This window comes from Clarias gariepinus, chromosome 27 (assembly GCF_024256425.1).
Source record: "Clarias gariepinus isolate MV-2021 ecotype Netherlands chromosome 27, CGAR_prim_01v2, whole genome shotgun sequence".
NCBI classification, from domain to species: domain Eukaryota; kingdom Metazoa; phylum Chordata; class Actinopteri; order Siluriformes; family Clariidae; genus Clarias; species Clarias gariepinus.
Window position 1 is genome coordinate 9,013,211 of NC_071126.1, and position 22,424 is coordinate 9,035,634.

General features: G+C 37.2%; 2 protein-coding genes across 2 annotated transcripts; one reads left to right on the forward strand and one right to left on the reverse strand.

Annotated features, from left to right (window-relative positions):
- The first annotated feature begins 7,837 nt into the window (after positions 1-7,837).
- On the forward strand, positions 7,838-11,129 carry chgb (chromogranin B). The gene is made up of 5 exons (XM_053489436.1): positions 7,838-7,994; positions 8,388-8,434; positions 8,549-8,645; positions 8,760-10,027; positions 10,640-11,129. Exons 1-5 carry the CDS (start codon positions 7,928-7,930, stop codon positions 10,691-10,693), a joined length of 1,533 nt encoding a protein of 510 aa, XP_053345411.1. The 5' UTR covers positions 7,838-7,927; the 3' UTR covers positions 10,694-11,129.
- A 1-nt stretch (position 11,130) lies between these two features.
- Positions 11,131-21,941, reverse strand: trmt6 (tRNA methyltransferase 6 non-catalytic subunit). Its single transcript, XM_053489437.1, has 11 exons — positions 21,627-21,941; positions 20,465-20,598; positions 20,265-20,374; positions 19,497-19,588; positions 19,304-19,387; positions 19,067-19,191; positions 17,419-17,723; positions 15,997-16,082; positions 14,145-14,247; positions 13,958-14,044; positions 11,131-11,630 (listed from the first exon to the last, which is right to left on the reverse strand). The coding sequence occupies exons 1-11, from the start codon at positions 21,734-21,736 to the stop codon at positions 11,451-11,453; spliced, it is 1,416 nt and encodes a 471-aa protein (XP_053345412.1). The 5' UTR covers positions 21,737-21,941; the 3' UTR covers positions 11,131-11,450.
- Positions 21,942-22,424: the final 483 nt, after the last annotated feature.

Here is a 22,424-nt window from a genome sequence, read left to right on the forward strand (position 1 = left end):
GCAGAACTACCCAGAATCCTGAATGAAGCTAGACAGATCAGACAGTAATGAACAACTGAACATGATAACCCTCTAAGCCATGCACTGTCTCAGGCTGATAAAAACAAATGTCAGTTTCAATCCTTGTGTCCTGGTTTAAAAAGAGAAACAGCTAAAGGCAGGTGTGCTGTCTGAGGTCTGATGATATGGTATAAAAGCTTGGTAGTAAATTCTAAATGACAATGACATGGCATATAATGTACTGTATTTTAAATTTAAAGGCACATAATATTCACTTATATAAAGGCACACCTCAAACACAGAGCCTCTTTCTTTGACATTATGGGAAAAATCAAGAGAAATCAATCAAGACATCAGGAAAAGAATTGTGAACCTCAAGTGTGGCTCATCCTTAGGTGCAATTTCCAGGTGCCTGAAGATCCCATGTTCATTTATTCAGACAATAATACGCAAATATAAAAAACATGGAAATGTACAACCATCATACCGCTCAGGAAGGAGACGGATTCTGAGTCCCAGAGAGAACGTTTTTTGGTCCGAAATGTGCAAATCAGCCATAGAATAACAGCAAAACACCTTGTGAAGATGCTGGCTGAAACTGGTAGGACAGTGTTATTATCCACAGTAAAACGAATCCTGTAAAACACCAGAACACAATCCCAACTGTAAGGTATGGGGGTGGTAGTATAATGTTGTGGGGCTGCTTTGCTGCAGAAGAGACTGGTGCAAAATAGATGGCATCATGAGAAAAGAAAATTATGTGGATAAAATGAAGGAACATCTGAAGACATCAACCAGGAAATTAATGCCTGGGCGTAAATGGATCTTCCAAATGGACAATAAACCCGGGCATACCTCCAAATTAGTTACAAAGTGGCTTAAATACAATAAAGTCAAGAATTGGAGTGGCCATCACAAAACCCTGATCTTAATCCCATAGAAAATTTGTGGGTGGCACTGAAAAGGCAAGTGCAAGCAAGAAGGCCTAAAAACCTGACCCAGTTACATCCGTTCTGTCAAGAGAAGCATGTGGAAGGATACATAAAACATTTGGCCCAAGTGAAACAGTTTTGGGGCGATCCTACAAAATACTAAGGACGTGTAGGTAAATTTTTGACTGATGAAAGTAAAAAAAGAAATTCCATAAAATTCTTCCTTGCTTTATTCTGACATTAAACAAATGCAAAAAATATGTTAATATTTATTGATCTAAAACAGAAAACATTTATTCAGATTTAATGTTTGATAGTAAAGAAAAAAAAGTTTTTGTGTTTTTTTCTGAAGTGTAAGTAAAACAAATAATTTTGCACCATTAGATTCAGATTCTCCCATCAAGCATATTGTTGAATACCTAAGGTGATATCTTTATAGCTTTAAGGCAATATATGGCAGGGTGAGTCCCCTAGTCTAGTGATTGAAGTGAATTAAGTTTTTTTTTGTTTTTTGTTTTTTCCGGCCGGATTGAAGTGAATTAAGTTAATAAAAACCTCATTAACTCTTTAAACCATATTGTGACCGGTTAAGAATGCGCCCTATACAGACACTGATCTTTTTAACTGATTATTAAAACGAATTTAAATCTACTGAGACAAAGGTCAGTTAAGGAGGTCAATATTGTTTAATGAATTCTTGGCATTAGGATTCATTATTTGTCAGCAAAATACCAGCTCACATCAACCAAAACGATGTTTGCTCTACAAAGCAAATATACATTCATTATCAGTAGGGGTTAAATAGACACCTGCAAAATCCAATTCATTACCCTTCTTCTGGATTGTATTAGGAAGGGAAAGGGCACAAGGCTCAAGAAGATCTTAAATCTGCGACTGCTTACCTGATGTCCATCTGCCTCCTTTTAACAACAATTGGACTTGAAATATAAAGCATGAGCCATTCAGAAGCACCTTGATGATTCAAAAGTTCTTATACTTTAGTTTAATTAAGTTAAAGATGTGCTAGATTGTCAGGAATTTAACTTTAACTGTAGATCTATAGGATAAAATACATATTTCTTTCCTTGGATGTCCACAGAGACACCATAAGTAGTTTGTTTTGTTTTCTGGTGTACCTCTATCAGTCTTAGTCTTAGACCATTGGAACACCAATTTTACTCTTAGACTGAACCTTCCAATAAAGCAACACAAAAAAAACAACTAAAATTAAAACCTCAAGCTATGTATGAATGAAATTTCACCCATTTTGAATAAGCTTTTCAGCTAAATTTTGGAATACCCTACACAGTACACTTAAACAAGTCAATGTTACAATAAAAAGAAAAATCAAACCTTCTATGTTAAAAAATATAACACAAAGTGGAAGGTTAGATCTGTTACCTAGATCGAAAATTAGAGAAGTTAATTATTTCTCATTGTCTTTGATGAACATACAGTATGCTAGCACAAGTTAGCAAATTATGGCTTACAAGTACATTACCACTCTTGTCATGAAGCTGTAGTTTATTTTAATGACTTTAATAGTTCTTTAGAGTTTGAGCATTTCCCTCTTTTACAGAAAGCAAGTGCAGCTAGCTAAACGCCATCAACATACTGAAACATCAACTGTTTCCTCCTGCTTTTGTTATATAGTACAGTACTTAGGGATATGATATGACATCCTCAGCCTCAGGACTTACAGCAGCTTACTCAACGACTTTGATGAATTATTAAATTGGAGACTTTATGCAGAATAAAGAGAATGTCTGCTCACAGAGTTTTAAATCGCCTTTTCTTCTCTGAGGTTTTATTTCTTACTTATAATAAAAGCAGTACTGGAAGCTTTCATGAGATTTCAGTACTTGTAACAAGCTTGGTTCTTGGATTATTCATCTTACAGTGGACTTACTGAGCATGACTGCATAAAATAGCAGTAACTATTAAATCACAGTATTTCTGTCCATACCTATTTTCTATTATTACAGATTTTTATGAGATTGTGCTGTTTGTAAAGATATACCTCAGAGAGATGATGGTGGATGAAAATGTTTTTAATCCATCTTACCATGGCTTATGTGATGCTTTTTTTTACTTCAATGCTTTTTCCAAAAAAGTTAAGAAAGAGTTTCCCAAAAGCATCTTAGAGATAATACTGTCTGTAAGAGAGACTTCCTATTGTAATTTATGCTATATCATTTATTTATGATCTTTGTGCCCTGATGCTTTAAGGCTGTTTTGTTTTGCAGGGTTATCAATAAGCTGCACGATCTGGCCAAAAAAAGTTACCACTTGGATTTTAATAAGAAAATATTTAAGAGCCCTTGATAAGGATAATTACTGCAGTGATTAAAATGTTTTAGATGACAAGAATTTTTTTTTATCCCTAGCTAATGCAGTAGGTTCTGATTCCATACACAACCATATCAAAAGACGTATCTGGAAAATATAAACTGTTTTTCAGAACTGTCAAATTATTGGTTTGCGCCTAGCAAAGAAAACAATTTAAATTCTGAAATTACTGAACTTAAGTAAAGAACTCTACAATGCACTATTATACTTGAAATGTGAAAACTAGTGGTAAAAGTTTTTTATTTAATGTTTTTCTTTTTTTTTTGTGGTCTGAGGGTCTACCTTGTGCTAAAACAACTCACAGAAGAGCATAAACAGAATCATTTGGAAAGAAGCACTGAACAGCAGAAGCGTTTGGATATCTGCAAACAAAATTTGGACCAATATTCTAAGGAAGGTAAAGTTTCTTAAAAAGAATTATTACTGGGGGATGAGACATGGACTCATCACTACGAGCCTGAGAGTAAACAGCATATATAGAAAGGAAACATCCTCAATCGTCAACCATCAGCTGGAAAATTGGTGGTTAAAGTTACTGGTTAAACGGCCAGTATTTGAACATTTTCAAGAAAAAAAGTTTAACAATCAAAAGGTTTGCTGAAAACATTTTATTTTGAAGTGTGAAAGAATCTTCCCTATATTATTCCCGATCTTGCTCCATCTGACTTTCACCTGTTTGGTTCCCTGGAAGCAACCCTAAGAGGATAAAATTTACTTCTGTTGAAGAAGTGAAGACAGCAGTGCATTCATGGCTCACAACTCAGTCTAAAACATTTTTTTATGAGGACATACTAAAGCTTGTTGACAGATGGACAAAGTGTTTTAAAAAGCAAGAAGATTGTGTCGAAAAATTTTCTCTTTTCCAAAAGTTATACATTCTACAGATATATACGGCACCCTCATATATATAAAGGGTCAATTGTACTAGGCAGCATTGTGGAGCAATGGAAAAGTATTGTGGCTTGAGTCCAGACTGACCCTATTCTACAGTAATGGGTGTGTCAGGGAAAGAAGAGAAGATCATGAAACGAATCACACATTACCATAGTGGCCACAGTACAAGCCGCTGCAAGCAGTGTTATGATCTAGGGTTGCTTCAATCAATCAGGTCTAGGCTCAGCAACGTTATGTGGCTATAAAATGAAGTCAGCTGACTACCTGAATGTACTGAACGACCAGGTGATGTTGTATAATATTGTCAAACCAATGTTACAGCAAATGCGTGTCATAATGAAAAATGTACAGTATAATATGGTTTGAAGTAACACTATCTACCAACCCCTAGTGGAACAGTGTTTGGTACAGGTATGAGGATATTATACAAACCATTTCTGTTAGCAGCTCTGGATAAGAGCATCTATAAATGTTGTAGATGCGAATGTAAAAGTATGCTAAGTGTCCTCTGATTGTGGGAGTTATGGGACAAAGGCAGGAACCAAATTGTACAATGCAGGAACAGCACAGTAAAAAAAAATCTAGACACACTGTGTTCTGGCTTTTTTCTAACCCTGAATGTATAAGTTAGCAGAGTTCTTTCATTCCACACCTGGAAAAGTGCCTGTGAGCAATGGGACAGGCAGTGCCCACCTCTCACTATAGTATCTTCTATCAAAAGAGCTGTACATACAAAGAGAAAATGAAAAAGCACAAAACTAAGCCTTGAACACTCTGATTACAGTTCCCATAAGAACAATTACAAGCAACAAAATAATCCATGAAATAGAATAAATTTAAAGAAAAAGCAAAGAAAGTTGCGAAAGTTTTCTTTTGTACAATTAATAAGTACAAGATGACAGAAACTCACATAAAAAACGGAATACTATCATTTAATTTTTAATAAGGAAAGGTTATCAGTTACAATAGCTGTGAGATAAAAAGACAAGATTATAGCATGACTTTAAAGCTACCATGGCAACTACAACTAGCTTCTATACAAACGCTTTAAATAGTATGTTCATTAGATGAACGCAGTCATGATGACATCCTTTTTTTAATTTTTGCTTTGCTCTCCTTTTGGGAAATTAATTAGCAATAGTCTGTGTGTGTGTGTGTGTGTGTGTGTGTGTGTGTGTGTGTGTAGCTTGTTAAAACAAATAAAAACAAATACAGTTTCACTTGACAAGAAGAGGAGCAAATATATTATTAGTATTGTTTTGTGTTAGAGCGCAGACCAAACATTCTACGCCAGTTTCTTCCTTCTGTGCACTGCAATGTCCTAATAAAGCTAAATCCTATCTCATGGTTAGCTGGTTTGTGGATACTGATGTCTTCTCATTTACACACTGTAATACTGCCTACAAAACCTTTTGTTTTTATGACAGCATTTAATATTGATGGCATTAAAGTCATAATAACTGTGTAGGTCTTCACATTCCAGCTGGTAAGAATATAAGAGTACACAGAGGTGAGCACTGAGCACGAAAAATACAAGAGAAAAAACAAAACATAAAATATTAAAAAAAATGCAAGGATCATTTATGATCTTAGATACAAATATTATACTGGATTGCATTTTGTTTCTATGAAAACCATTTATCGGCACTGCTCATAGGGTGTAAAAATATTGTACATTTGTATCACTCCTTTTATCTGGAAATAATATATATAATATAACAAATATAATTTTGAGTTTTATTTATTGAAATTGAGTTTTATTTTTATTAGAAAATGAATCCTGTATAATTGTACCAATTGTCCAAGAAGACAAAATTATGCAATACCAATTATCCAAATCAGTGTCCTTAATGCAAGAGGGGATCCCATTTTTTCCACTTTTCCCAAGACAATCATTGGCTAATTATCGAGTGCCTTGTGAGAACAAATTGTGCTGGTAGTAAAAAAAAAATTAATAAATAAAAGTATACAAAACAAATCCTTAAAGTCTGTTTTAACTAAAGATTGTTTTGGAATATGCTCCAAAATATAAGTTGATTTTATTATTCCATGAAAACCATACACCTTAGCCACAATTTTCAGCGGTGTAAATGATGCATGAATTGTGAGTGTTTCAGAAGTGCACCAGTCCATACCATCATCCTAACAGAAGATTAGTCAAAATGGTCCCTTTGTCTATATAATCCTGTAGGAATTAAATCCTTACTGCTATGTGTTGCAGCAAATTGCTTCCAATCCTAATCAAGCGGGCCTCTGGCTGATGCATTCATGAAATTCATTTCTGATTATCATTGTTTATGAGCATCTGCTCACTTTTGTATCTTCAAGCAATTATGCAACTGGAATTAATTATGCACTATGACCTTTATCAAAAGCGGCTACACCCGAAATGAAAATAAGCTGCACAGTAGGCTCTGTAGCAAAGATATTAACAGATCATCAGAACACCAGTGACAAAGAGTAAACCACATTGCATTCTGTAGGCCTATAGCCAGACACACTCAAACTTCTCATTGCAGTTTATGCATGCAATATGATGCACATAAGATATTTCAATGAGTAACAATTTCCTCAAAATAAGTAAATCACTTGCATGTCATGAGCTTCGGGCTGGGTGACCTGGATCTTATTTAGCTGCACTGGGAAATAGCACAGTACATTAAATGAGCTTTGCAGGATTTCACACATAGCTGCTCTGACAAAACATCCTATTTAAACCACATAAATCATATAGACACATCGCAGGGGAAAAGATCTTACATAACTGACTACCAGAGATTCTAAGGGTTGGTGCACCACAAATTGCAGAGGTTGGTAAAGGAGAGATATAAGACACACTTTCACAGTTTATTAGGAGTTGTGGTAATTGCTGTCTGAAGATGAGTGTGCTGCTAGGATGTTAAAAATGCCAATTAAATTATTTTAATTATTTATAAAGTATGTAAAAAGTTGCTTTAAGACAGGGAGATTATCCATGGCGAGTGGTGGTAATTGCACACTTACTTCACGGGGAGAACATGCGAACTCTATGCACACGGACCTAAGGCGGGAATCAAACGCTCATCACCCTGGAGGTGTAAGGTCACTGTGCTAACCAATACACCATGGTGTCATCTGTCAGTGTTTTAAGTCATCCCAAATGTGTGTTGTGGGGTTGAGGTCAAGGGTCTGTAAGACCTCTTGAGTTCTCTCATTCCAAACTTACCAACTCAGATGTTCAGTGAGTGGACAGGGGCACTGTCAGGCTGGAACAGGTTCGGGCTTCTTACTAGAGGGAGATTGTAAAGCTTCAGATTTCTACATAATTATGTTCCTCCAAATTTGTGCGAACAGTTTGTGGAGAGAACAAATGTTAATGTGAATTAAAAAAAATTCTTATAGCGAATGTGATATGAGGTCAAAGTTTTGGTGGCATTTGGAACACAAAGCTTATATTATGAGTGGCCCACGTGGCCCCATCTTTTAGCCTCCACAGGGAAAAAAAAGATGCTCAGCTTCCACGACTTCGCTTGCTTTCAGCGACTGAATGAGCTCATGAATATTACATATCTGCTTTTTTTGTTGATCGCTACTTTCGGATATAAAACGCGCTCCCGCGAGAGCGCCTCACCGAGCCGTGACGCAGGTCTCGGAGACTCCGCCCACTCGCGAGGAGACCTGATCGTTCCTGCGCTGCTCGGATAAAACGTGCTTCGCGCGCGCCGTGGTGCAGACGGCTTTTTGGCTCTTGATATCTCAGACACGCTTCATTTATGTTGCAGAATATTTTGATCATGAAGCTTCTGTTTCTCTTTGTCGTGACTTTGTCCCTCTGCGCAGGTAAGTCACTCCGATTTCTCTTTCTTCAACAACAACAACAAAATCATTGCACTGCAGTAAGTGTAGTACCGCATGCACACATTTCAGCACCATGGTCAGCGTCAGGGCAAGAGTAAAACTCATGTTCATGTTGCATAAGACAGAACTGAGGGTGAAAAATCGTTGTAATACTGTTTGTTCCTATATGCAATGTTAATGAAAATCCTTTACTATATTTTCGGAGTGGTTCCTATCCCCCTCATTCAGCACTGCAGCTGTTTACTTTATTATTCTGAAATACATGGTAATCATTCCACCAATATTTACTAATTTGTTGCTTTTCTAATAATTGCACCACATATCATCAACAAAAGTTCTAATTTACTGTAATATTACTGTGCTATAAACCCACAGAAAGCAAATCCTTGCCACAAGGACAAGATGGCAAGAAGGAAGACCTGGTATTCCACGTTTTTCTTTGGTTATTTTTTTTTTTACACTGATGTTGTAAAAAATCAATTCTATATAATACTATACATTTTTTAAATAATATCATTTTTTTTCTTTCTTTCTAGTTCATGCGGTGTTTGTTTGAGGTTCTTACTAAAGCAGTATCCAAACCAGATGGTACATCTCTCGAACCAGAATGTAAAGACATTCTTCAAAAGCAAGGCAAGTAACATACTTTATAATGTCATGACAACCTCATGTATTTCCTAAAAAGGGAACCTTCATCTAAAAATAGTAGCCTGGTGTTATGTTTGATATCTATACATCCCCACATAGATTTCAGCCACAGTCTGCTTATGATAAAGAATGAAGAGGAAATGAAAGGTGATGAAGCACAAGGAAGTAAGTCCAATGCCAGGGCACAAGAACTCATTAAAGAATTTCTCAAGACAAAAGAAGAAAAGCGTGATGACATGGATGAGGCAGAACGGAGCCAGGAAGAATTTCCCAATTATTACAAAAGACATAATTTTTTAACAAGCAAAGAAAAACGGGAATACGCAGACTATGACAGAAGCCAAGAGGAATTCCCTCAAAAAAGACACAATTTACTTTACAGAAAGGACAAGCGTGAGTATCAGGATGATGAGCGAAGCCAAGAAGAATTTCCAATTTATGAGCAAAAAAGGCACCTTTTCTTGACCAGCAAGGAAAAGCGTGATGAACCCGACTATGATCGAAGCCAGGAAGACTTCCCAAGCTATGTGTATAAAAGGTACCATGATGAAGATGGGGGAACAGAGAAGCAATTTTTAAAACCTCACAAATACCATAACAAATTTTATGATGACGCCTCAAATGAAGATTTTGCAGAACCTAACTCCAGTGAAAAGCGGTTAGACGAAGATGATAGTGCTAAGCCATACTGGAATCCCATTTCACCATACCACCACAAGAAACACTACAAACATGGTGGTGAATCCTCTGATGAAGAAATGGGGAGTGAGAAAAAAGACAAAAGGGTCTCATGGACCATAGGGTCAGAGGAGAGGTCAGAGGAGAATGAAGAGAAGGATAAAAGATTCTGGAAGCCAAGCTATAAGAACCACCACATGAAGCCCTTTTACAGACAGGGTCAATTTGAGAATGAAAATGAAGCAAAGCTCCACCACTCACTGGAAGCTTCCGAGCGCCGCTCACCTGAGGAAGAAGAGGAAGAGCTAATTGCCCAAGAGCTAAATGAAAACAATCATCATTATGAGAGCCAAGAAGAGCAGAAAAGGCACCACAGTGATGCAGAAGGAAAGAATCAGGAGAGGGAGGCAGAGCTGAAATACCTAACCAAGAAAAGAAATGAGCTGGAAGAACGCCTCCTGAAAGATGGTGAGGTTTATGAGAAACGCAATCCCTGGATTTACAGAGAATATTATCATCCAGCCTGGTATAAGCGGAGTGCTGGGGGAAACAAAGGCCCAGTGGGCCCATCACAGAAACTGGAGGAGCTTGCCAATGCCCTCCGATACAAGACAGGTCTTCTTTCTGAAAAAGAGTCAATTGAAGCGGAAAAGGCTTACCTTCACCAGAGGGCTCTTACTCCAGAAGAGGTAAACGTTCTAGTTCAAAATAAAATTTAATAATCGGAAGAATATGAGAACCCAAATTGCAAAAATTAGCAGTTTCTGTCTGTATTGACACTGTGACTCTTGTAAGGCTGTGATTTTATTGCAATTTTGTAATACCAATTAAAAAATGTCTCCAACATCCTTGCCATAGAAAAGCATATGATGATGATTCTTGCAAAGGATGCTTCATGGGTGTAAAGCCGTATGCCACAGCTTAAAGTGGGATTTAAACTGTGCTAGCAGAATCTCTGATCCATAAAAGGATTTTTTTGGGAGTATAGTGCAGAGCTTCGCACTTAAATTCAACTGCACTGAGTCATCATTCTTACTATTGCAAATGCTAGATCATACAGCATCATTGCTTCTTTCTTAAACAGGTGGCAAAAAATTAACAGCAGGCCTAGGGTATGAGTTTTTATCCTGATTGAAACTTTTTCATCACATGAAAACCTTGGAGTAGATATTTTACTGATGAGAAAGAAAGCATGAAACATGATGGGAGTAAAAAACTGTGATTCAAACAAGTCAGCTGTAGTTGGATTTACATAATTTATTCAATAGTAAAAATGTTTGTTCTGTCTTTTCTCCCCTTAGCTGAAAGACCTTGAGAAACTTGCCTCTGTGGAGCAACGAGCACAAATAAACTAGCCTTGGTTGAAAGCACAAGTGAACCAGCCATACAAGAAAAATCTCACACCCCTTAATTATAACGTTCCAGAAGCTTTGTGTGATGCTGCTTTGGGCTGCTTTTGGATTAATTAATGCACTCATAACTGTGTTTGTTTATAGCACTTTTTTAATGCAAAAATGTTTGACTGTAACGGCCTTATAGTAGTTGCCTGCTTTAACAAAATACAGCCTAATTATTTATTAGATTAAGCTTTATCTGTAAGAATCATACAAAGAAAAAGCGTTAAAAAATGAATGCTGATTATTGTTTTTCATATATACTTGTTAAATATATTGTTCAAAATCAAGAGCATGCCATCTGTTTAATACGTGTTCCCAAGTCTGGATAACCTGCCCTCCTATATATTCATGTTTGCTATGGTTGTATGCATGTAATAAAAATATTACAGTGGGACCAGAAACTCTCAACCACATTTTAATCGTGATAAGTTATGGTTTAATATTGAGGTAAAGGACAACACTATGTTTCCATTAATGACACATTTTATTGATTATCATCACACTACCACAATAGTGTTGGTGAAAATAAACTTATTTCACATTAGTTATTCTTAAATAAAATAGCTCCTGGTTGAAAGACTCGTGCTCAAAAAGCAAGGATAAAAAAAGCAAAGTACTAATAAAGACTGGCAACTTAAACAGGCATGTAATATATGTGCTTTGATCTTTTGAATTTTGTTTATTCAGATTAAAATAATTCAGACCAAACAAAAGGTTATGAAGAACTGTTAGTCGTGCTGCTAATCTCATCAAGCTTTATCCTCTTGGCTGCTGGCTCATCAGTTTTTTTGGGAGCTCCTGAGGTGGTGGCATCTGCACAGACTGTGATTCCAGAAAGCAGATATCCTCCCCCGCCACTCATCAGCAGCACTGGATGAGTTCTGTTGGGCAACACCTGCAGCAAGAGTTATACAGTAGACTTTAGGGAAGGTGAAATTGCACTTGCACTCACTCATTCTCTATATGAAGCAGGAATACAACCCTTGACCCTAAATGTGCAAAACCACAGTGACGCTGTACTTCTCTATGAGGTTTGCTGTGGGGTTCAGCTTATATGAGTTGGTTGGCCAATCAGGCACAGCTATATTATGGTATGTTGGGCACTTTGGGCAGGGGCTATGTCCTGCCGGTAAAGAAAATCAGGATCTCCATTAAAGTTTATCAGCAGGCTTGAAAATATTTGAGATGATGTGTAATGAATCTAAAATACATTAGATTTTCACGTTAAATTCAATAAAAATTAATAAAAAAATTATATATATATATTTTTTTAATACATCAGTGTATATGTACAGTCATGTTTGAAAGTTAGTACCCACTCTTAATTCTGTGAGTTTTTGTGTAAAAAAGCTGCAATTTCATCATGCCATTATTTATTTAATAAATATAAACTGCTAAACTGCTTTCACAGGACAGACTTTATGGCAGTTTGCTGGTCAGGAGCATTTAGGTATGATGAACACAATGCCAAAAGGGAAAGACATAAGCAATGGACTTAAGCAATTGTTGGTGGACATCAATCTGGAAAGGGTTAGAAAATGATTTACAAACAATTCGGACTTCAAGGTTCTACTGTGAGAAAGATTATTCAAGGCTTTCAGGACTGTTGCCAATCTTCCCAGGAGTGCACATCAAACCGTGCAGTGCTCGTATAAATGCAAAATAATACAACAACATCTCAGATCCTACAGGTCTCACTGAGCATGTTAAACGTTAAAGTTAAATGTTAGCAGTGTGCCTGTGCACGTCTGTGTGAATTCCTCTGTATACCAAAGTATTCTAGATACAAATGTAAGTTCATCTGTACAACAGCTTAAGCTTGGTCAAAATTGGGTCATGCAACAGGATAATGATCCGAAAACACAGCAACAAATCTACATCAGAATGGCTGAAAAATAAAAGAATTAAGGTTCTGGAGAGGCCTAGCCAAATTCCAGACCTCAGCTCAATCGAAATACTGTGGCAGAACCTTAAGTTCCAAACTCATTCTGGTATGATCTGTCCATTCAGACAACATTTTGCCAAAATTCCTAGACAGTTAAGTGTAGTCGTACCCTTACTGTTACAGTCTACGGCTAAAAGCATATGACTATCACACCCATGTTGTTACAATATTTGAAGCACACAAGTGTACAGTGTGTCTCTTTCTGCTTTAAAATGTAGCTTTCAAATTTCTTCTCACTGAAATTAAGAGACCCAAACCTGCTCCGGTATGACAGTGCCGCTGTGAATTAAGCAAGATCCATAATGAAAGTTATGCGCTCTAATCTCAACCCCACTTATCTAATCATTTTTGGGGTGAAGTAGAATACAGAATTCGCACCATGACTTCAGTACTGACTTTACTTATGCTCTTGTGACTTTTTTTGAAAAAGCATTTATATTTAGTCAAATTAAATCGGTTTACTGTTTCTATATTAAAAAAATGGGCTATGGGAGCCTGAAGCCTATCCCAGGAGATTTATTGTAGGGCACGGGTCGGGTGCCAATTCATCGCAGGGCACACACACATACACACACTAACACGCTCATTCACATACTATGGGCAATTCGGGAACGCCAATTAACCTAATCCCCATGACTTTGGACTGCGGAAGGAAACCGGCGCACCAGGAGGAAACCCACCAAGCACGGGAAGAACACGCAAACTCCATGTACACAGACCAGAGGTGGAAATCGAACCCAGAACATGGTAAAGCAAGGCAGCAGTGATAACCACTAAGCCACCATGCCACCCACTGAATAGACTGATAGGCAAAACTGACACTTGCTTTGGTATATTGAGTGTTCTTTCATATTCTTTGGTTTTGTTTACACCAGCAGATAAACATCCCATGTTTGTTTAATCTTGGTTGATTAGTTATTCAAGATATTTTGTGCAAGATTTAGTCTTTACTAAATTTTGCACAAAATCCAAACCAAAACACAAAAATAAGTAAACTTGCTTTGCTTGGCTTTTTACTCATGCAAATAAGTTTTTACAGGCTACTGGAAGTGTGCGCAACACAAAGTGCACACAATTGGGTTGATTGTTCGTATGCCAGAATGTTTTGCATGGAAAAGCAAAATCCAGCAAATATTTTGGTTCCTAAGACCAAAATTCACAAGCCGGGGCCCTGGGTTTATATGCCAAGGGTTTACTGTTTAGTAATAGTTTTTAAAACTTTCAGAACAATAGACTTCCATACTATACTATACAAAAAAATTTAATATTTAAATTACCTGGTAATGCCGGAGCCAGGAATCTGTCAGTTTGAGACTAATGGCTCCACCTTGCTCCCTGAGCTTTGTGTAACATTCAATTAATGGCTGTTAAAAAAAACAATAGATAGATAAATACTACAGCTCATGCATTAGGGGATGTAATGCAAAAGGCAAAACATTTCTTATCAAAAAGCATCACTATTACCTCTCTGTACTGGCAATACACTACGAAAGGTCTGGATGGTGCCACAAATCGGAGTAAACCAAGCAGTACTGGACAAGGGTGGAAGCGGCTGGCGATCACTAACCTAAAGTGAGGAATACATTCAGCATTTAGAGCATGCAAATTCAGCAATTCAGCACAACTTATGTACTACATAAAGATCATAGCTACTAAGTATGGAGTTCAATAAAACAGCTTCACAGACATGAAATCAATACAACACAAGATTAAAATCAATGGAAATTGGTGCCTCAAGATCAGAGTCAGCAATTTATCATCACTGGCTCATGAAGATTCTTTGAACTTAAGAAATGCTACACTTAATCATTTTACAACTTCAAATGACATCCTGGCTAGAGGCTGTTTTAATTGAGGATTTTCTATTATTAGCATTCCCAATTCACCTGTTAATCATGACTAGTGTTTCTGCTAGCTTTCCTGTGTTTGCACTACAAGCACTGCCACCTTATAGAAGTTTGGTCCATTGCTGGCTTTTCATCAAAAAAACATTTTGCAAACAACAGATGCTCACTGAAATCAATAAGACTTAACCTCAGGTTTGCATGACTTATTCATGTATTTTTGGATACTGCAATGATTGCAAGCTGCAACTCCTGCCTTTTCTTTCACTCTGTCTGATTTTAATGTGTTGGAACATTCATAAAAAAAAAAAAAAAAACAATCCATAGACTTAGTCTAAAAAATTGATATACTGGGAAATTAGGATAAGAGAATAATAAGAAATTTTTACAAACCTGTCCGTCAATGTGAGAGATCATGAATAACTATAACAATCTCTGACCAGACACAAAAACATGTACATATAGCGCTATAGGGAACAGACTCGGTAAAAGATAAAGGCAGAAAATGTATTACACAAGGATAAGACATAACATTAAAACCACATCATTAACAGTGATTATCTTATTACAAAAGCACATCTGTCGAGGGTAGGAAAATCTTAAGCAGCAAGTGATCAGGCCGTTCTCAAAGTTGGTGTGTTGGCAGCCAACAAATGGCCAAATGTAATAATCTAAGTGACTCAGACAAAGGGAAAATTATGGTAGCTAGCCAGCTGGGTCAGAGCATCTCCAAAGCAACAGGTTTTTCGGGTCACTCCCAGTATGCAATGTTTTTGGATATGATGGGAGCAATGCAAGAAGGCGGTTTGGTCTAATGAATCACATTTTTTTTTTTTTTACATTATGTGGACGGCAAGGCGCAGATGGCCAGGGGAAGAGATCGCACCAGGATGCACCATGGGAAGAAAGCAAGCCGGCGTGATGCTCTGGGTTATGACACATATCATCTATCTAACATTGCTGCAGACCTTCATGACAGTACAATTACCTAATGATGATGGCCACTTTCAACAAGATAATGTGCTCCAACACGCTGCAAAATTGGTTGAGGAATGATTTGAGAAACATTACAACGAGTGTATTGTGTTGAATTCCCCAGACAACTTATAGCACTAAAAGGATCTGTAACCTTGTTGGTGCCAGATACCACCGCATACCTTCAGTGGTATTGTGAAGTACATGCCTTGAGGGATCAGAGCTGTTTTGGCAGCACGAGGGAAACCTACAGAGTATTACAAGGGCACCTTGTATAATTTTATTGCTAATCAGTGTATATTAAATGGCAACATAGGGAAGAGGAGAGGTAGGAGATGCCCACAAAAAAACTAAGCAAGGGAGAGAACTGGCATAAATTTCCAATGCAAACATCAGTTTTATCTACATGACAAAGCAGTCATGCTGACACATAAGAGCTATTTTAATTTTCCTGATGCATGGCCCGGTTTCACATGGCCACAAGTCAGAGGACTCACCCATCTGCGTTTCGTCCCTCCAGCAGTGCAACAGCTGCAGCCAGCCTCTTTCTCTTTTCCTCCATCCTCACCCTCTTCTCTTGTGCCTGGGAGAGAAAACGTAGCTCAGGTCAGCATGCCATTGCACATCAGCATTTCCTATCAGTAGTGTACCACATCAAGTGCATTTATCTCTAAATAATAACAACTGTTGTAAAATACACATTGGAGTCTTCAAAGCACTTTTTGGATAAGAGTGTCTACCAAATGCCCAAAGTAAATGCAAAATCACTAAATAAAATATCACAATACCTACTATAGGGGCTTTCGATTTGTATTGCGGATTTCTAAATATCTCAATTTATATTATATTTATGTTTAATTTTGTTACAATTCTACAGAACCAATCCCACAAGATCCTGTGCTACCCAACAACGTGTAAATAAAGGGCACCACTTATAGGATTATAGAGGAACTGCAATGTTTCATCAACTTAAATGCAAAAACACATAAATTAAAAACGTTTAATAATTATTATAATAAGAAGATGAAAAAAAAAAAAAGATTTTGGAGGAATGTGCGATACAAGAGTTGCCATACAAAAGAATCCTTATATGCAACCGAATCGATTTTCCCCGTCTATATTGAGCATTATGGGATGATGGACCTCCATTTGATCGCCTTAGTGGTGCAATGTGATCTCATGACTGCATTGATTAATTCATGTGAGATTACATAAATACAAGTTAATTAAATACTTACGAGACATATGTTTAAAACAAAAACAAAAAACACAGATGTTATATGTATGCAGGGATTTGTGCTTTGGTGTATATAATTATTGCTATTTGCTCTTTATATAAATTACTGCTGCATAAAAAAACATCATGACCGTAAAAGGCTAGAATGGGAAAGTCATTTTAGTTTTGACTGAGCTGCAGCACAAGGATGAGAAAGTGCAATCATGAAACGAAGGACTGCCATTACTTTTTCAATATGGCAGAACTAGACCTGCTTCGACATTGAAAATGAAATGTCAAATGGACTATGCATTTGCATTTTTTTTTTTGTGGGCATCCATTGTACATTGCTGTGCCCTAAAATGCAAATGCAACTGAATTTAAAATCACTGTTAAGTATGCATGTGCATAATGCAAATGTTTGGATTAGTGTTTTGAATGAACATTTTCCAATTAGCATTTAAATTAAAACAGAAAGTGCTGCTGCTGGATATAAATGATAAATAAAAAGAAGAGAAAATATGTTAATTCTTTAAAAAAAAAAAAAAAAATGTCCCCATGCTGAAAAAAAAAACATATTAGTGCAAAACTCTTGCATAAGCACTCACTTTATAATCTCTGTTTTTATGCTACAGAAGTCTACATACAGTACAGTACAGCTTGTAAATCCTTGATACACAATGAGAGATTTGCTGAGACTCACCTTTTGCTCACGCAGCTTCTCTCTCTCCTCCATCTTCTTGGCCTCAGATGGGTCTGTGCTCACCTCCATGCTCTGTGACTCCGAGCTGCCTGAAGAAGGTGCAGCTGACGGTTCTTCCGACTGCCCGTTATTTGCCGAGTCTGCGTCTTTCTCATCGATGTTCAGTGTTCCCGACAGCAGCGCGTTCACCTTACACAAGGGAAATTCATGTAGTGTATCATGGAAGCGTGAAGGGAAGCCAAAGCTCTCCATGCCTGCTCTGACCGGTCCACCACCTGGATACATCTGGATCACAGAGCCATGCCCTTGCAGAAAAAACACAAATGAGAGAAAACATGGCGCAAATCCTGTAATAAGAAAACCTGTAACAGGTCCAATTAAAACACTGAAAATACAAAACATCCTCATCGATTTACAAGGGACTAGACAGTAAAAGGAAGTTTGGGTGATGGGTAACTGCTTAAGACTTCACTTCTAGTCAAAATTTTGATTTCATTTATAGCGCAGGTTTAACTTTGGCAGTACAGTACTTGGGTATTTGCCCGAAGTTCCATTTAATTCTGTCCAGCCATTTTTGTGCGATGCTGTGATAAAATATGGACAAAAAACTTACTTGGGTAATACATGTAATAGAGTAATACCTGATTTTACTAAAGTACAGGATTTGTGTACTCTGCCCACCTCTGGCAAACTCCACACCAAAGAACAACAGAGCTGGGGTAGGCTAGGAATCATCTTATATGAGGTCACAAAAGGGGAAAAAAAAAAAATAAAATCTGACTGCCGTGTCCAAGCTTCGTATATATATATATATATACACACACACACACACACACACACACACACACACACACACATACATGTGTATATATATATATATATATATATATATATATATATATATATATATATATATATATATATATAAATTTGTCCCCTTTAAAGTCTGACTTTTGATTTTTATTTTCCCCTTTCAATCAGAAAACCTGCTGATTCTGGGCACTGGCTTATCAGTTGTCTTCAGACACTACTATACAATACACAGTAAACCACCAACACAACATTATTAACATCAAGTCATGATGTTTAGTGTCCTGGCTTACAAGTCCCTCTGTGTGCTCATCATGTCTCTTACTCAGTGTTCTCTCCCTGTTGGAATAATAAAAGCCTTTCCGTAATATTGTTATAAACAGCCTTCCTTAATTGAGACTTTGAGATACCAAACAGTACACTATTTAAATGCTCTCGGCAATGCATTCATTTAATTTACATGTTCAGAGAACATGTTCACTGCTTCTCTGAAGCCGCTGCCTCGACAGGACTGCTGGCTGCAATTTTTACCCCATGTTTATATCACTGCACTTATTATAGTACATTCTGGTTTCTATAGTAACAACATGCAAAGGCAGATCAGACACGAAAACAGATTGTACTTTAGTGGGCAACATTATGACTGTAGAGTTATATGAATCAGATTTTAATAGGAAAACATGAGCATTAAAGGTTAAAGCGATCATATTTCGTGCCGATAAATATAGTATTAGTGGCAAGAATATTAAGAATAAAATATTAACATGCTCTTATTAATTACTTTTAGTATCACTTGGCAGATACTGCAAATAAATGTGTACATGAGGTCTGCACTTACCCCCCATTCTCTCCATAACAGATCCGAGGACGAGTCCAGCGCATGTCTCAAACACGATGATCTTACTTCCTGCATGAATGTTCCCCAGAGTCAGCATCTGACCCAAAGTGTCATATCTCAGGTGACTGCAGAGGAAATAAAATAACTATTAAAATGTTTTTTTACAAAAAATCTGACCAACCATTAACAAACCTAAGGTTTAATTTTTTTTTTAAAGGTTTAGTCTGGGGGACATACCACACTTTTCCAGGTTCTCTGCCATGGTACATCATTGCCAGGATACGGGAGGTGGGCTTCAGTATTGTGACCTTGCTCTCGTACCTGTAGACGTCAGACAGTTTAAAAGAATATCAAACAAGAAAATGTACAATTTACCAAGTAAACACAGGGTTTAAGAGAAAAAAAACAAAAACAAAAAAAAAAAACTTACTTCTTCTTTTTCTTCTTGATGTATTTCGCCTGAGCAAATTCAGTTTTATCCCTAAATGTTGTGCTATTGTTTATGAGCTGCTGGATTATTTCCTGATGGACAGAGACAAATAATGTATAATAAAAATATGTAATACACAATAAATATTTTGCACTTACAGCTTAATGTCTGGATCAATTAGAATAGTCAGCACTTAAAAATAAACACTGACTAAAATAATGTAAGACCTCCATATTTACACTACATGAAAATAATTCTCCTTCACTCACTCACTCTTTATACCGCTTATACAGGACAGGGTCGCGGGAGCCTATTTCAGGGGACCTATGGGTACACCATGAATGGAGTGCCAATCCGTCATAGGGCACACAAGCACACACTTACTCATATACACTACAGCCAATTGGGGAACCCCAATGCATACAGACCAAGGGCAGGGGTTACACACTAACACTACGCCACTGCTGTGGGGAAAATCTGATTGCTGAAATCAGGCAAATAGCCAAAGTTTTAAGGCAGGGGCAATATCTGGCCAAAAAGGTTGCCATTTATCTGTATCAAACAAATAACTCATTACATCAAACACAATTGACCAAAATTGCATTAAGAACTGTCCAATGCATTATTAAAATCTAAAAACATAATGGTTAACCCTAAACTTAGTGGAATAAATGTGGTTGGGCAAGAAATCATGAATGACATGATCCTAGTCCAAAGTAATTGAGCTGCATAGCCTAGCTCACCGAAATATTGAAGTGGAACACAAACCTGGCCCTTCATCCCTTGCTCTTTAAGTGATTCAATATCATCTCTGGTCAGTTTCTGTGATTTCCCATCGTCTACTATATGTCTGTTATCTTGGCCTGCTTCTTTGGCCTCTGCAAAGAGAAAAGAACTAACACTAAAACAATGCACACCACTTTCTCACACATTTACCACATAAATAGGACCGATATCTTGCAGTCTACCTGTGGAATCTTCTTCAGTGTTTTTTGGCTTTCGTAGACAGAGCTTTCCTCCAGCATCCAGTTCAAAAGTTGAGCCGTACAGTTCCCCAATGGCAGCATCCAAAAAGATCCACTGTTTCTCAAAAATTATTTTCCTAAAAAACACAAGATCGTTTTTAATTGCAATGTGTAGATGGTACAGTAAAATTTAAATCCTCACTCGTGTGCTGTATCACTACAAACCACAACAATAAGGAAAATACTAACATATACTTTAACAATAAACACAAATCATTGTTGCTGATTAATGACTTTGTTGCTTTATATAAATTTTATTACAAAGGCACCAGAGAAAAAGTCCTAGCAATCTCTTCTTGCCCAATGCAGATTTATGATTTATCACTAAATATCACTTTCATCGACTTCTGTTCCTCCTGTTTCGGTGCAAGTGCTGTATTTTTCATTTGGATTTTTTAAATCTGCAAATCCCATCTCATTCAACTGAAATCGTACAGTCCTGTTACTCCTTTTCCCATCCACTTGTTTTGCTGTGCATTTTCTATTTTCATGGCATATTTCTTTTCAGATGCTTTGACGTTTTTTCTGGTCCACCTGTATGCTTTCCTTTTATAACCTCCCTGCAACAAATTTTATACACATCTAATTGGCATGGACCACAGAAGCACGCTCTTTTAACTGTAGATTACTAATTAGCACTTTTTGCTGACATTTGTTTTAAAAATGCAAATTACATTCAAGCTTTTTTTTTTCTTCTCTACTTCATCTGGAAAAAAATAGCACTCACTAAAAATAAAAATAAAAAAGTAATGACTTTGGATTGAGGTGGGGCTGCATGATTCGATAAACAAAAAATAAAATCACATAGCATTTATTTTGACATATTTGGATTTACACTGAAAAAAAAAACAGAAACAAAACAAAAATTATTGACAAACTCTACAAAAAATTCTGGACTATGCATATATTTACTTATAATACAAGTTTCTGTTGGATGAATAACTTTTAATTTTAAGTGTGGTTATTCTACAGTAGATATTTTTGCCTCAACCAGCAGCACAGTATTCACTACACAGCAGTCTTGCACTACCGCAGACTTGAAAGCAGTTAAAAGCAGTATCCAAATATTATTAAACGTTGCTCCCATGATTAATTTACTACTCACTTTTTCGTCTCGACCTGCACGGATTTGTAGACATCTCCTCTTTTCAAAACCACATAATCTCCTTTATTGATCCTGCACTCATCATCACTGTCCACAACCGACTCCGCCATTTACACAGTCTAGTCTAACTGATCGAACGGTTCAGTGATGAACTCAGTAGTATTTCAAACTAAAGAACATTCAGCGATGACCGATAAAACCAGAAACATAACAACCATCAACCGAATAGATAGGAAGTCACAGTGCACAATGTAGGAGAGACATTTTCCACGTGCGCACTGCCGCTTCCTGGTGCGTAGGCTGATTAATCGATCGCACAAGACTCGAGCGCCCAGGCAGGAAAACAAGCTGATCGCCGAGTAACCGAGATTTTTATTCAAAATTTCAAACGTACATTTGTTTTTTTAGCACTATCGCCTTGCACCTCCAGGGTCGGTTTTCGATTCCCGCCTTGTGACTGTGTGCAGGGAGTTTGCATGTTCTCATGATTGGGTTTCCTCCTATAGTGCAAAAACTTGCAGATTAGGTTTATTCGCATTTCCAAAATTGCCTACAGTTTGTGAATGAGTGTGTGAGTGGCTGAATTAGTGATGGGTCGTTCATGAAGATTCATTCTTTTTGAACGAATCTTTAACCTGACTCAGAAAAACGAGTAGTCTCGGGGAGTGATTCGTTCGTTTTCTCCTGGGCGCGCATGCGCAAATCTACGCCGAGTTGTTCGTTCCTTTGTCACGTGACTCCCATAGACGCTATGCGGTCCAAGTCCAAGACTTAGAGCACGAGGTTGTGTACACCTTA

Excerpts from the sequence above, each read along its gene's own strand:
- chgb (XM_053489436.1), top strand. The coding sequence starts at position 7,928 with ATGTTGCAGAATATTTTGATCATGAAGCTTCTGTTTCTCTTTGTCGTG. Across the intron at positions 8,435-8,548 it reads ATGGCAAGAAGGAAGACCTG|TTCATGCGGTGTTTGTTTGA; the intron begins GTATTCCACGTT and ends CTTTCTTTCTAG. Across the intron at positions 8,646-8,759 it reads AGACATTCTTCAAAAGCAAG|ATTTCAGCCACAGTCTGCTT; the intron begins GCAAGTAACATA and ends ATCCCCACATAG.
- trmt6 (XM_053489437.1), bottom strand. The coding sequence starts at position 21,736 with ATGGCGGAGTCGGTTGTGGACAGTGATGATGAGTGCAGGATCAATAAA. Across the intron at positions 19,589-20,264 it reads AGCAAGGGATGAAGGGCCAG|GAAATAATCCAGCAGCTCAT; the intron begins GTTTGTGTTCCA and ends TCTGTCCATCAG. Across the intron at positions 14,045-14,144 it reads TGTATTGCCAGTACAGAGAG|CCATTAATTGAATGTTACAC; the intron begins GTAATAGTGATG and ends TTTTTTTAACAG.